Source organism: Patiria miniata, unplaced genomic scaffold (assembly GCF_015706575.1).
Source record: "Patiria miniata isolate m_02_andy unplaced genomic scaffold, ASM1570657v1 HiC_scaffold_3, whole genome shotgun sequence".
Taxonomy (NCBI): Eukaryota; Metazoa; Echinodermata; class Asteroidea; order Valvatida; family Asterinidae; genus Patiria; species Patiria miniata.
In genome coordinates this window covers 21,854,055-21,868,636 of record NW_024037069.1, presented here as the reverse complement: position 1 = coordinate 21,868,636, position 14,582 = coordinate 21,854,055, and the positions used below count along the sequence as shown (strand labels likewise).

The 14,582-nt window shown below is 39.6% G+C and overlaps 2 protein-coding genes across 2 annotated transcripts; one reads left to right on the top strand and one right to left on the bottom strand.

Annotated features, from left to right (window-relative positions):
• Positions 1-422: 422 nt before the first annotated feature.
• Positions 423-3,831, bottom strand: LOC119737555 (transcription and mRNA export factor ENY2-like). The gene is made up of 5 exons (XM_038211999.1): positions 3,752-3,831; positions 3,276-3,396; positions 2,408-2,478; positions 2,232-2,306; positions 423-1,953 (listed from the first exon to the last, which is right to left on the bottom strand). Exons 1-5 carry the CDS (start codon positions 3,774-3,776, stop codon positions 1,877-1,879), a joined length of 369 nt encoding a protein of 122 aa, XP_038067927.1. The 5' UTR covers positions 3,777-3,831; the 3' UTR covers positions 423-1,876.
• Positions 3,832-3,857: 26 nt separating this feature from the next.
• Positions 3,858-13,898, top strand: LOC119737554 (beta-catenin-like protein 1). The gene is made up of 12 exons (XM_038211998.1): positions 3,858-3,979; positions 5,271-5,465; positions 6,016-6,122; positions 6,892-7,129; positions 7,826-7,919; positions 8,587-8,751; positions 9,496-9,554; positions 9,840-9,988; positions 10,580-10,758; positions 10,995-11,173; positions 12,143-12,356; positions 12,842-13,898. Exons 1-12 carry the CDS (start codon positions 3,950-3,952, stop codon positions 12,928-12,930), a joined length of 1,698 nt encoding a protein of 565 aa, XP_038067926.1. The 5' UTR covers positions 3,858-3,949; the 3' UTR covers positions 12,931-13,898.
• Positions 13,899-14,582: the final 684 nt, after the last annotated feature.

The window sequence follows — 14,582 nt, the reverse complement described above, 5'->3', positions numbered from 1 at the left end:
TGAAATCATGGCAACTGGTGTGCTGTCATCTTCAAGAAAATGAAATTTTTGTATTAAGTTCCAACGATGGTTGGTACACATCGTTTACAAATACTGCCCCCAATTTACCAAATGTAGTTAGTACACATCCTGGAACAGGTGCAAGCCAGCTAGTCTGGTTCCCTATAAACTGCCCTATAAATTGCTCCATTCCATCTGAAGTAGGCTCAGGGAGCCAGACTACAAGAACATCATTTTTTTCTTGGTTTTTCATGAACACAAAACTTTAAACAGGGCAGCATAACAATGTTTGCTATAAAATGCTAACCCCCAAATCCATCCATTTCTGAAAATCACAGCAAAAGCAATTGTATATTACCTTTAAATCAACTTTTAAAAAGGGTTAACAATCAAAGAACAATCCACATGGCACAATTCCAATCTACATTTCAATGATTTGAGTGCAGCTTTTTTAATGAACAAATAATGAATTGTCAATTGTAAAATGCAACGAGTATTTACAAATAGGAGTACTGACTCTTACAGTACGGAATGGTTCTTGCAGAAAAATACCTGTTCAGACATATTGAACTGTCGGCCCCACCTGGCATTTTTGCCAGGACGAAAAATAATGACTGAACAACTAGTGGGACGTTCACACAAAACACAAAGTTTTCTTATTTAGAATTCTTTAAACGACAAAGATCGGGAGTGAAATAGTATGATTGTAAAAAAATATGGTTTTACTGAAGGTTTACAAATGGATCCATATTACAGCACACACTTTCCTTGAGGGCAAGTTTCCAATAACAAGTCTTCAGACTGAATTGACCAATCACTCTAGAATCGCGTCAGCGCAGCTTGTGAAATATTGTCCAATTACATGATATACAAATGGTTGCGGAACGCGCAACATCTGAGACAAACACAATTTGGTGTACAAAAATTCCATAGGGTTATCTAAGGGGCGTGGCTAACTCGCAAACGGCGACAGGTCAATTAGTTTGCAGTTGTTAAGGACTGACTGGTCTGCACACTCCCTGACACCTGATCCGACACCTGTTCGGTCAAGTGCACGTGTTATTTTAACCCACTGATCCCTGTACCGCCCCAGCACTATGGTTTAGTAGATTCGAGGAATAAATACAATGTAATACAATTGCTAATGGCTGTTTCCCTACTGAATACATGTAATGCATGCTTTGCAGAGTGTGCAAAATGCCAATGTCTTTTAGTTGAGATTCCCTGATACAAGAGCTGGATCAGTCAAAGGCAGATGGCTTCAGGGTAGTATCGAAAACGAAGACCCCTAAAACAAAGACTGAAGACCCACTCGAAAATGTAGGTCTTCATTTTCGAGTGGGTCTTCGTTTTTGAGTGGGTCTTTGTTTTCAAGAGGGTCTTTGTTTTCGAGTGGTTCTTTGTTTTCGAGTGGGTCTTTGGTCTTTGGTCTTCGTTTTAGGGGTCTTCGTTTTCAATACTACCATAGCTTCAGTGGGTCTATCAAGTTTGATATCTCTGCTGACCCAGACTTGCATAACTACGTACGGCCCTTTGCTTAACAATGTAAAGTAGTTTACTAAGCCCACAGACCCAGTGGTAACTAGGAAAATTATTTTGACCTTCAGTGGGAAATCTATCCACTGACACAACAGGACAGTTTTAAATGTGCAACAAGTGTAGATCCCGTCGACGTGTCCCTAATTAATCAGGCATGCAACTTTCCTCAGATCTGCTGATTTTCCTTGTTTGTTTACTTCTCATGAATGCCATTACAAATTGAAAAATACTGTACAAAGTCTTGTGTGGTTTGGAGTTTCCTCGTTTTTTTCTCAATTCTCAGTTGCATGCCTGATTGATGCATGAGTTGGTACTTCCTATTCTGATTGGTCAATCATCAAATGCTGGCCTGCTGGGCCAGGAATGCTTTTATTCTCTGCAGGAGCTCCTTCTTCACGTCATCGGGGACTAGCTCTGGGAAAAGAGAAAAAAAAGGCATCAAAACGTAAAATTACAAAATTTTCCAAGAAGCCCTCTTCTTGTCAAGCTATAATGTATGTGTATGTAAGCAGCCATGTAAACTGCTGGGGGAATTCTAGTTCTAGTGACAGGCACTACAGTGCACTGTAACTTTAGCTTCGATGTAGAGAAAGACACAACTTACAAGCCATTCTGCAAAACTTACAAAGTGTTGTATGCATGGTAATTTTTGGCTGGGGTAAAAAAACTGTGTTCTGATTTGCAGTTTATACCTCTTCCTTTTGGTGTTAACTCCGCCACTAGGTCATCAACTGTCACGTGTTCTATACCTTTCCTTCTGACAACATCTGCAGGGGTAGAAAAAAATCAAAGAGAACTGAATAGGCATAAGTTGCAAAACGTCCTGAACCTTAATTCTGCACAAGCATAGGATGACACAATACCATACCTTTACAATGTGCCTTCAACTGGTCCCGCCAACCGCACTCTATAAGCTTGTTCCGTAGAAGTTCTTTCAACCTGCGGAACAAAAGAAGATTTTTTATCTTTTGAATGTCAAAATAAATCTCTTTTTATGCTTACCTTATTTAATGTGCAAAAATTTAAAAATATTTGCACATTCAACACATTCTTCGGACAATATTGTGACGTGAGCAAAAATCCTTCCAGCAAATTTTTTATTTGGTTATCATTAAATCCATCAAAAGATCTCTCAAGACGTTGTACCAATTTCATGCAACTGTTATTAAGCATGAAACTGCAATTAAGCACAGCAAAAAAAAACGCTTAGAGGAAACCAGCTAGCATTTCACTGTGATGATTTACCTGTGACTGGTTTTCATCTGGTTTTAATTTTTCTCCATCAGGTCTGTAATACTTGTCCCTGCATTTCAAGTTCTGAATTTTTTGGAATCACCCTAACTCCCTAGGCCTTTTTGCTAGGATGTAGCCTCGATCCTGCAACTTCCTCCATTATTTCTTGAATATGGTCCGTGGAGGGGTAACCACTGCCTGAATCCTGCAAAATCCTGCAGCAGTGACTGTCAACATGTTGAGGCTTGGCCAGTGACATCCTGGAGCAGTGCGGAGGATTTCAAGCATAATCCAGGCCTATATGTATGCATGGCTGAGCAAAAACAAAACACAAGGTCCGGCCTAAGACCTTGACAAAGTGCATCCTACGAAATCAGTAACGCACTTTTGCCCTGTTACTCAATCCTCCAAATTTCTCCACTCTGGCAAAGAGGATTTTGAAGGATTCAGGGTGGTTAGGGTTCTAGTTGAAAAATATTCCTTAAAATGTCTTACAACTCTACCTTTCTTTCTCCCCGGTTTCAATCAACTTTTGATTGATGACTGCTCGCATCTGAACATCTTTGACTTTCCAGCTGAGATCCATTTTGATATTCTGGTGTACTTTTTCCCTCCGTCTGTCAGCTGTATGACGACAGAAAATGATCATTGCACTATTTCACCATAACGTAAATACTGCTAAGTAATTGTATGTTCAAATTTAAAAAAAAAAATTGGAAATAAAAGTTTTAAATAACATGTTAGTTTTGTTACAAAGGTTTTAACAATTTTCCCATAGACTTTGTACAGAAGTGGTGTCCAGGGTGCTGCATTTCCCAAACCCTAGATTATAAATAATAATAATTAAGCTTCATCATTCATTCACACATTTCAACCACATGAATCTCTTCCTTAACTGATCACAAAGACCAGGGTAACTTTCAGTTAGAGTTTAAAAATAAACCATCAAATGAAACGAGAAAAAAAAAAGAAAACCCACCAACACAACACACTGGTTCAATCATCAGCAAGAAATATTTTGATAAATGCCGCCCCCAACGTCTAAAAAAAGACAGTTATAACAAGTCTTTCACCCAACCTCGTATGTACCTCTTCGAATGCCGAAATTGTGGTACCAGACTATTTGTGTTTTTGCTGTGTTGAAAAACGAAAAACGTGAATCAACGTTACAAATACAATGGATGTTGTTGAATTACTCTCCTTCCAGGTACGTACATTAACCAAAACAATAAGCTTTTATTAATTGAACAATTCTTCTTCGTCGAAGATACAAACTGAGTTTCATAAACGAATCAAAAAGTGAATTTAAAAATGCAACATGTTGTCCTATTTGTAATGCACTGCACGAATTTCGTGAAAAAAATTATCAAGTACAATCAATCACTCAATGTATTTGAAAATTTGTTTGCATTTTTAACCAAGCTTGTTTGACCTCATAGGCCTACTAGAAGAGCATTATGGCTATTTACATTCAAACATGATTCATACAATTACAAATACAAGAGGGCATATTTAAGATTAGCTATTGCACATCTCTTTCAGAACCATGTCCTTTGCAATATATTCCCCAAAACGGCGAGAATTGTTTTAAAACCTGGATAATAATAGTTGCTGAACTTTTTCCAGTACTTGACTGATAAATAAAACCACAAATGTTCACTACTTACGGATATTTTGGCTAAAACTGAGGAGACCTTTGTTACCAACATGTCAACAAATACGACTGCCTTTTCATTGCCTCATGCATACACATTTTCTTCCTGACTTAAACGTCGCCACCATGCGGTCACTTCAAGATATTTGGATCGTGTCCCCAACCCCACATATTGTATACGACTGTTTTATGTCACATTTTGATATATTTATTGTGGTCCCCTGCCATGTGTTGCGATACTCATCTCAACTAATAGTAACATGTAACAGTCGTCTGGTATACATATTCAGCATTGAAACAATCTCGTCCCCAGTGCTTACTTTATTTCCAACGCGGTTCCCAATAGTAGAGAGCAGGTAGTGATGGGCGCGTTCTGCTCGACATCCTAAGGACGAGGTTGGCATTGAAAATATTGGCGGTGGAAGCGCACCCGACCATGGCTTAGCACTGGTAAACAATGCGTGCTACTTAATGCAAAGTACCTGCATTGACCTGTGACATGTGTTTACACTCGACAGTCATTTCGAGTGTGCTTCAGTGTGGGTTGATAAAAACAGAACTCCAAAAATTATCTGGAAAAACGTGAGTTGTCAGTATTTTACTATTCATCTTTTCAACATTTGGTGCATTATAGGTCTATACTTCATACTGTATTAGTATAATACTTCAATATTGAATATATTACAAACTTTTTCGTGTCTGAAAAAAAAATTGCCAGTTTTGCTATTGTGAGTTTCCTAGCGTTATGCATAAACATAACGCTAGGATCATCCTAGCTAATTTAAGATATAAACAACAAAAAAGAATAGCCTATTTTTTATATTTCATTTGGTTTAATTGACAGCCTGACAAGCCAAACCTGAAACGCAAGAGGGGAGCTGAAAACAACATAAACAATGATGACGAAGATGGCAACAGAGCGTCACTACCCACAAAGATGAAGGGATGGGAGGGGAAGGCGGAGTCAGCAACACCAGAGGGAGGAATGACAGATGAGGAGCGGGAGAGAATCCTCCAAATGGTGGAGCAAGAACCGGAGGTATATAAGAAATGTTATCTTATGTCAGCAACCCAGACAGGTTCTATGAGGCATAATGCTCTCAAATCCTTCATACTCCGTGAAAATTTAGAGGATTTTTCAGGAACACTTTACATGGGATTTGATGCTCTTTGAAAGTTGAAGTTATCTGCTAGTGAAAAAATTCAGAGGTTTCAGTAATCAAGGAAAAATTAATAGAAAATGAGGTATAGGTCCAGTATTTGTTTAGTGAGAAAACATACTCATGACCATAGAATGACTTTTTTTCCAAATCCTTCAATCAACATCAACTTTTAAAGTAAGTTTTGATTTCAAGATCAGTAACCGCCAAAACGCCATTTTAATTTTGAAAATATTATTTGTAGCACAGATTCATTGCTTTCTAATGTGACATTGAAAACAGTTTTGTGAAAAAAAAATATTTTAAGAGTTGACAAAAAATGAGATGAGCTACATGCAGTAGTCTCTCAGTTTAAAAAAAGAAGAAGATAAATTTTGATTTATTTTTATTTGATTGAGCCTGTTTTTCTTTTAATTTCTCTTTTGTTAGATGCCAAGCTTAGATGATGCCGGCCTTCGCAAGTTGATCCTTTCCTTTGAGAAGAAAGTGCACAGAAACCAAGAAATGAGAATCAAATACCCTGACAGTCCTGAAAAGTAAGACATCCAAAACATTCAAAAAATTAAGGAGAAAAAAAGGGGAGAATGTAGTATCACGACACTATTTGCTCCCCATTTTTTACCTTAGTGGTCTGTCCTTGCAAATATGTTGTAAAAAAAACATGAATTTAGAAATGAAAAGCGTTTCCAGGTATGTTAGAAAATACTTTTCACGACTCCTTTTGCACATTGTTCACAACAATGAAAGCAACATCATATCCTTCCCCCCAAAGATTATTAATTTAATCCTAACAATCCCCATCCAGTCAAATTCCAACACCAGAGTTTGTTGGAATCTGTTGGAGTGAGTACTGCACTAGTAAACTGATTATACTTTACATAGGGTCAGGCATACCACCAATAATCAGAGTCCAACAGTTTGGATGTTGAGTTACCATATGGTGTTGGAATCTGCAGGAGTGAGGAAGGTTCCTAGTAAACCAATCAAGGGGGTTAGGGTTAAGGTAACTTCATGATTAAAGATTGAATTAATAGGTAACAGCATAAATGTAACCATTTAAAATAAACAACAAAATGCATATTTCAGATTATGTGTGCGGGATAAATCACCCACAAACCTATCTTCAGTGTTGGACACATTTTGTCAACATCGCACAATTTTAAAATCGCTCGATTAATGTGCTTCCACTCAACACACCAACAGGGTGAGCACATTTGTGTGCATTTCCAAAACTGTCCAGTACATTTTTTTTTAGTAGAACACAGGTATACAGCTTTAAGTCAAATCATATTCTTTTACTCACAGATTCATGGAATCAGAAGTAGAACTGAACGACACCATTCAAGAACTTCACGTCATCGCCACTAATCCAGACATGTACCACCACCTGGTTGAGCTGAACACTATCAAATCCCTGATGCAGCTGGTGTCGCACGAGAACACAGACATCTCCATCGCGGTCATCGACCTGCTCCATGAGCTGACGGATGTGGACACACTGAATGAGAGTGAGGATAGTGCTGGCGCCCTCGTTGATGCACTGGTAGGGACACAACGGGGATTTTCAAAACCTGGGTTCTGCCTGTAGCTTTGGTTTCAGGTGCTTTTTAGACCCCTGACTTGGGGAACTCTTGCATGGATTCAGGAATATCAAAGACAATAATGTCTGGATTCCCAGCCACTCAGGGGAAACCTTGAAAAAGAGTTTCCATTTTTTTCAGTCGGGGAAAACTCGGGGAACTCAAGAAAAAAACACAAAACATCAGGAAAAACTCAGGGAAGTAGACTAAGTTAAGCCAGTGACTTGGAAGGGAAAGGTTTTTTTGCCAGTTTGGCGTATGTGCATCTCTGTTGCATATGGTGAGGAAAGGATGGCTATCAGGGGAAAAGGAGGCCATCGCTTGTCAACAAGCTGCCTGTGTATTATCGGTATCTGAGTTGCTTTGCTGCAACTACCTCTTGACTTTCCAGCAACCTTGTTAACGGGTTTGCGCCGGAGGCCATGTATACACGCAAATGTTTTGCAGTTTTCGGAAACAGATAAGAAATATGAGTGTGCTGCCCGAGGCTTGAGGTCGAGTGAAAAGTAATCTTGCGCCTTGTTCCATTCTTGACAAAATAATCCCGGCATGAAATGGTTACAGTGAAAATATTTCTCATGGAATTTTGGAAATTTCTCGGGGAAATATACTGTTTCTGTCAAACAAAGCTTGATTTTTTCTTCTTTTTACGAATACAGCTTGATGAGCAGATTGTTGCAACTTTGGTACAGAACATGGACAGATTGGACGACAGCGTGAAAGAGGAATCAGAGGGGATCCACAACACACTAGGTAGGTCACTGGGTCAGAGGTCAGGGTCAAAGGTGATAGATCACATTGATCCAAGCCCCATCTTACCTCTCTGCACTCTTTAACATTTGATCAGCGTGACAGCAGACTTAGGTCCCTACATGATCCACTCACCCAGGCTACCCCTGTAGAACTGTCGGGCGTGGTGCCTTCAGATATATAATGCCTACAGTATTATTCCCTGTAACATCTGCTCTTCAAATTCAAGAAATTGCTCAAAACTGAACTGTACCCATTCTCACTATGTTCCATCCTCTCTTTAGCTCCTCAATTTTGTCTCTAAAATGACATTAAGATGACGTCATCAACTGCATTTTAATAATAAAATGCATTTTCTTCGCGAAATTATCGTTTACAAGACTCAACATGGCCAACAAAACATCAACTCGTAAAACAATCATAATGCGGAAAAGCCCTATGTTCTGTTCTCAAACGGACATAGACCTCTAGTTATTATTTACTGTGTTCATAATTTCTTATTTATCTTTCTGGAACCAATTAAAATATTTCTGAACCCAAATTTTTTTTAACGCATTGAAAAAGTATTCCTTCCTAGAAAAAAATTCTTCTTTCCTTTTTTTTTCTAAACAGTTTTACAAACTCTCATTTACATATTTAAAACCCAGTTTGAACTTTTTGTCCTTGCTAGGTATCATTGAGAATATGACCGAGTTCCGGCCAGAGATGTGTGGGGAGGCCGCCCAGCAGAACCTGATGCAATGGCTGCTCAAGAGACTCAAACCTAAGGTTCCCTTTGAAGCCAATAAGCTGTACTGTAGCGAGATACTAGCAATACTACTACAAGACACAGAAGGCAAGTCTCACTGGATTGATTTTCTATGAAACATCCTAGATCAATTTCATATCCTGAATTGGTTAACACTAACTCCCTGGGCATTTTTGCTAGGATGCAGCATCAATCCTGCAAAATCCTCCATCTGCCTCCTTGCAAAAATTGCATACAGCCTCAAACTTGCAAAAGCCTCCATTATTCCTTGAATGTGGTCCTTGGAGGGGTGACCACTGCCTCAATCCTGCAAAATCCTCCAGCAATCACTGTCAATATGTTGAGGCAGAGCCAGTGACATGGAGCAGTGCGGAGGAGTTTAATCTGGGCCTACATTTATGCACGGCTGGGCATAAACAATACAAGGCCCGGCCCAAGACCTTGAAACAATGCATCCTCCAAAATCAGCCGCACTCTTTTGCCATATAGCCTCAATCCTGCAAAATCCTCCATTTTGCAAAGAGCAGAGGATTTGGGAAGGTTAGGGTTAAGCAATATAATGTGCCATTGGGTTACTATACAGTGCTGAATTTGGTAGATTCAGGAAAAATGCTTCCTAAAAATTGCCCAGTGGTCGGAATAGGGAATTCATGTTTAACATTCTCTACCATTTCACTGCGTCATTCCTTAAGATAAATCAGAGACTTAAAAGAGGATCTGACAAGATCCCTGTTACTCATAGGCAAAAGTTTTCAAACATTCCTACCTCCTCATCTAGTTTTGCATGTGATTTTTAAGATTATTTGTATAATGTGTGTCCAATCACTATAGAAAACAGAGAGTTACTGGGTGAGTTGGACGGCATCGATACACTCCTGCAACAGCTTGCTGTAAGTACCAACAAGAATAATCATCAGTCCTTTTCTCTTGGCCCAAAAAACTGCTTCTAAGCTGTTAAGCAAATTCTTGCTACCAACTCAGATTTCATGTAAGGTTTATTGGTTGTGACTGGTTGCCTGTCGATTAGAGCTAAGCCAGACAGCTGTGCGGCTGACTGCCAAAATATTTCTTGCTGATGAGCAGCTTTTGTATCTTATTATACCCTCTGGTAAGGGTTACTTGAAAATTTCATATCTGATTTCTTAAGAAGTCATATAAATTGTATCTTTCTGTAGGTGTACAAGAGACATGATCCATCCAGCACAGAAGAGAACGAGATGATGGAGAACATGTTCAACTGTCTGTGCTCGGCGCTCATGTTGCCTAGCAACAAGGGGCGGTTCCTGCGGGGCGAGGGGGTGCAGCTTATGAACCTCATGCTCAGGTAGGCAGGATTGGTTAAAGGTAGAATAGATCATTTGTCATTTGTGCATTTGTCTCGTTTGAGGCAACAAAAAAGCTCAAAATCTAAAGACGGGTGCTTAACAACTGACCTCAAATTTCACAGAAATTGAAATTTCATCAAGCTCTAAACATTCCTATTCATTAAACTTAATTAAACCTACCCATTACAGAGTTAAGAGAAACTTTATTTTGCCGTGATTTTCCCATTAAATTTTGGAGTGCACAATGAACTCTTTTAAAATGCGCCCCCAAAAAATCACATAATTTTTTGACAAACTTGTTGTTGGGTTTATCCTTGGTTTCATTACCAGAAATGATTAATTATATGGTTCAAAGTGTGGTACCAATCTGGTTCGTATGTGCGACATCATTTCAACTTAAACCACGCCCACTGCACATGAGTAGCATTGGAACCATTGGAACCGGAAGAACATGTAGTACAAAATGCGTGTTTAGCGAAAGGGCGCTAGTAATCAGTGATATGGCGTGTGTGTGACGCAGTCAATTACAAACTGGAAAGGATGCATCTCATGGCTTTTACTTTCATGGGCATTATTTCTTTGTTCCGCAGAGAAAAGAAGTTGTCACGCCACAGCGCCTTAAAGGTTTTGGATCATGCCATGACAGGGCCAGAGGGAACCGAGAACTGCACCAAGTTCATTGACATCCTGGGACTACGCAGTCTGTTCCCGCTCTTCATGAAGACCCCCAAGATTAGGAAGAAAAGCTCCAGTCCGCAGGAACATGAAGGTATGATGATAGAATGCACGGCACGAGTCAACAGACAGCGTGCATGAACAGTAAATGGTCCTCTGTGACATTTGCATGCACACTGGTTCACATGATTATAACTGAACATCCAGTACTTCTAATGTTCGTAAAACGTGTAAACATGAACGTCTTGGTACTTACTTACACGCTCTCGTGGTGAGGGCAAAACCCAATATTTAAATTTATTTGAAGGTGTGCATTTGTTTTGGCTTTAGAACACATCTGCTCCATCATGGCCGCTTTGCTGAAGAACTGTACCAGTACCCACAGACAGAGACTCATCAACAAGTTCACGGAAAATGACCACATCAAAGTGGACAGGTTGATGGAGCTTCACTTCAGCTATCTGAACAGGGTACAAGTCTGTGACGACAGGATAGAGAGAGAAAAGCAGGTAAGTAAAGAGTCTTTATAAAAACCTAACATGACAGAACCCTGCACAAAGTCACAAAACCCCAATCAAATAAGCGATACAGCAATGTTTTATTACTGATAGGTGCCATACCCTTTCTTTTGTTGTTTTTACAGTTTCTGAATGTTTTCTTTATTTGCTTAAAAAAATTAACTGAATAACTTATCAAATGTGTTTCAGCTAAAATTGCAGGACCTGTTGATGGCACTATAGAGTCTAATCATTTTGTTTTTAGTGTGGAGTGCTGTGGCCTCATGGTTTAGGGCATTGGATTCGTGGTCTGCGTGTAAAGCTGCAGGTTGTGGGTTCGAGTCCAGCTCGGGGTCATGGTGCATGTGCCCTTGCGCAAGGCACTTTGTCACTCATTGCTTCTCTCCACCCAGGAGTAAATTGGGTACATGTGAGGGCAGAGGTGGTTATGGTGGTTGATTTAGCTGCTTTGCGCCAAAATGGCAGCATCAAGATGTATACTTCCCAGGGAGCTGAGATGGTATTTGGAATATTTCATTGGCCCAGTGAGCAGGGGTAATAATGATGTAGCGCCTTGAGCACCAGTCCTGGTGGATACGTGCACTTTACAAATACCCACCATTATTATTAATAGTACATAATGCCAAGAAGAGGCAGGGAGCACCTATGGTCCAAACAGACTCTTGACAAAGGAAGGAGACTAGGAGAGTGATATGAGATCAAGCTCGTTGACGAAGCTCTTGAAAAACTGTGGGATGTAGGATGGTGGGGAGCAAAGGCCATGTGGCTCTGGCTCTGACTTCATCTTTAGCTGAAGAATCATTAAGTCTAATGTCCACAACAAATGACGTAGTACACCAAGTCTAATGTCCACAACAAATGACGTAGTACACCAAGCTTTGGCCTGTTAACATTGACAACTCTTTCCCATATCCTGTTTAATACGAGTGAGTCATTTCATTCCTTTTTTTTGCCCTTCAGAGAAGGGTCCGCGAGGGCGACATCATCGACGATGACCAAGAGGACGAGTACTACCTCCGGCGTCTGGAGGCGGGTCTCTTCACCTTACAGCTGGTGGACTACATCATCCTGGACCTGAGCTGTAGCTCGGGGATGCCCACTGTCAAACAGAGGGTCTTGCAGCTACTCAACATGCACGGGGGAACCATCGCGGCCATACGGAACACGGTCAGAGGTAGGTTACCATGGCAGCATGATACCATGGCAACAGCATCTCTTGAATTGTGGCCAAGGATTTGTTTGGGTTGGGGGGGGGGGCTGGTTTTCATTGTGTTTTTTATTTTTATTTTTCGGTGTTTCCTTTTATCCAGTAGGTTTCTTGGCAATATTTCTTTGGATATTTCTTTCCGCCTCTAAACCTAGACATTACTTCAATTTTCCTCTTCAAGTTTTATCCCAAGAACAGTCCTTTGGCCAATGTGCATTTACAAGAAGTCTTTTGGAATTTTTCAATCAAAAAGAATTGAATGTATTGATTTATTTGCTGTTTTTTTAGTATGTGCATCCTACTTTGGAATAGGTAATCCCCTCCCCCCCCCCAAAAAAAAATCTTGCTTTGTCACTGGTTGCTATCTATGACATTGGATATTAGACAGTCATAATAAAAGCGGTTTAATGATTGCTATTTGAAGACATATATTTTTTTTTTTTTTTTTTCAGAATATGCCGGCAACATCGGAGATGAGAACAACCAAGACACAGCCTCAGCAGAGAGAGAAAAACTCATGACATTGGTGGATAAATTCTGAGATCCACCCATCAAACTTTCTTCATTTTTCCTGACTTTATCAGTCTTGGACTGACTTGAACCGTTTTTCAGCTTCATCCAAAACCTGAGGCGCAACTCTCAATGCAAAACTATTGGGAACCCGCTAAAGACTTATTAGCTTCATGTGTATGATATGATGTTACCATGTCGGAAAGCGTGCCCATTATGAGACAGTGTCTGGTTTTCGAAGTCAAACGGACACACATTGAGCCAGAGTCCTCATAGTCACCCGTCTAAATCAGCTGGATCCAAAGCTGTCGATGAAGCCATTGTTTCTGGAAAGGCCTGAACTTGGGGATTTCTGTCGCTTGTTTCTGGCACCAAATTTAATGTTTTGAGACTTTTAACATTGAAAGACTCACAGCACATGACCAGACTATAATGATAACTATCCCAAACAATAATGAGAACTATCCCAAACAATGTTCCTGAATGGTTTCCAGACTATTGTCTTCTTACAGAGGTGTACTAGTACTTTGAACCAAGTGCAACATTCAGATTTTTGTTGTGGGATTCACATTGGTAGAACTTTGTCGTAAAGTTTTATTTTTTTTGCGATAACAATAGCATTTCGACCCCCCCCCCACTCGAATCCGTGCCTGTAACTGCCTGCATTTTGTTCTTTTTATGCACCAGACATCTCATGTCCTATATACATGTATAAGCATGTCTGTAATATTTGAAAATTCCCTCCCAGTTTTTGAAATAAAAAATGGCTTGTCAGCAATTTTTACAAATAATTTTCCTGAAGTCTGTGTTGCTTGGTGTTGCTTTGAGTGTTATCTTGAACAAAATCTAGGGAATTATCAAGTAAATTCCCTTCACCCCTGCACCAAACACACTTGTCCCAGGTATTCATTATTATTTTGTCAAGTATTTGTGTGCATTTTTTTTGTTGAAAAAATATCAATAACTACATTACTTTGCTATTAAACTTAACTGAAATTGTTAGCCATAAAGTGCATACCAAATAAATCATATTGAAGCAAAGATGACCAAAAGAATCAATAGAATTTTGATAACGTTTATATATATAACTGAACAAAGATGGAACTGAGTGCTCAAAACTGTGACCGATGATATAAGTGACTATTTTTAGCAGATTATCTCATTGTGATAATAAAGTTGCATGTTCATTCTGTTTCAGTGTTCTCAAAGGTCAAAATATAGTTTGACACAAAAAAATGCGAGAAGCGCCCTCTACTGTTGGTTAATTTTCTTTCACTGATAGTCAGGTACCCCAGTTATTGCAACCTTGTTAGTAAACGAGTTGGAGTCCAGGTTTGATCCACTGCCAAAACATAACATTCGAGAGAGCAGACAACCTCGTCCCCAGTGCTTACTTTATTTCCAACCGCGTTTCCAATAGTAAACCCTGGATAGGAAACTTTCTTCCTGTATCCTGATTGGATACCGCAATTGGCTAGTAATGGATTTTTATCGTGTACTTGGTGCTATATATTCACAACGTGCAGTACGTGTTTTCGCGATCATTCGTCCACGCCTTCTCGAAAATACTAATTTCCTTTCCAATTTGCTCATATTAATATGAAATATGATACTGCATGTTGTCTCGATAAGATCGTAACAGTTTGATTTCAAAAATCGTGTTTTCGTAACTCACGCCGTGTT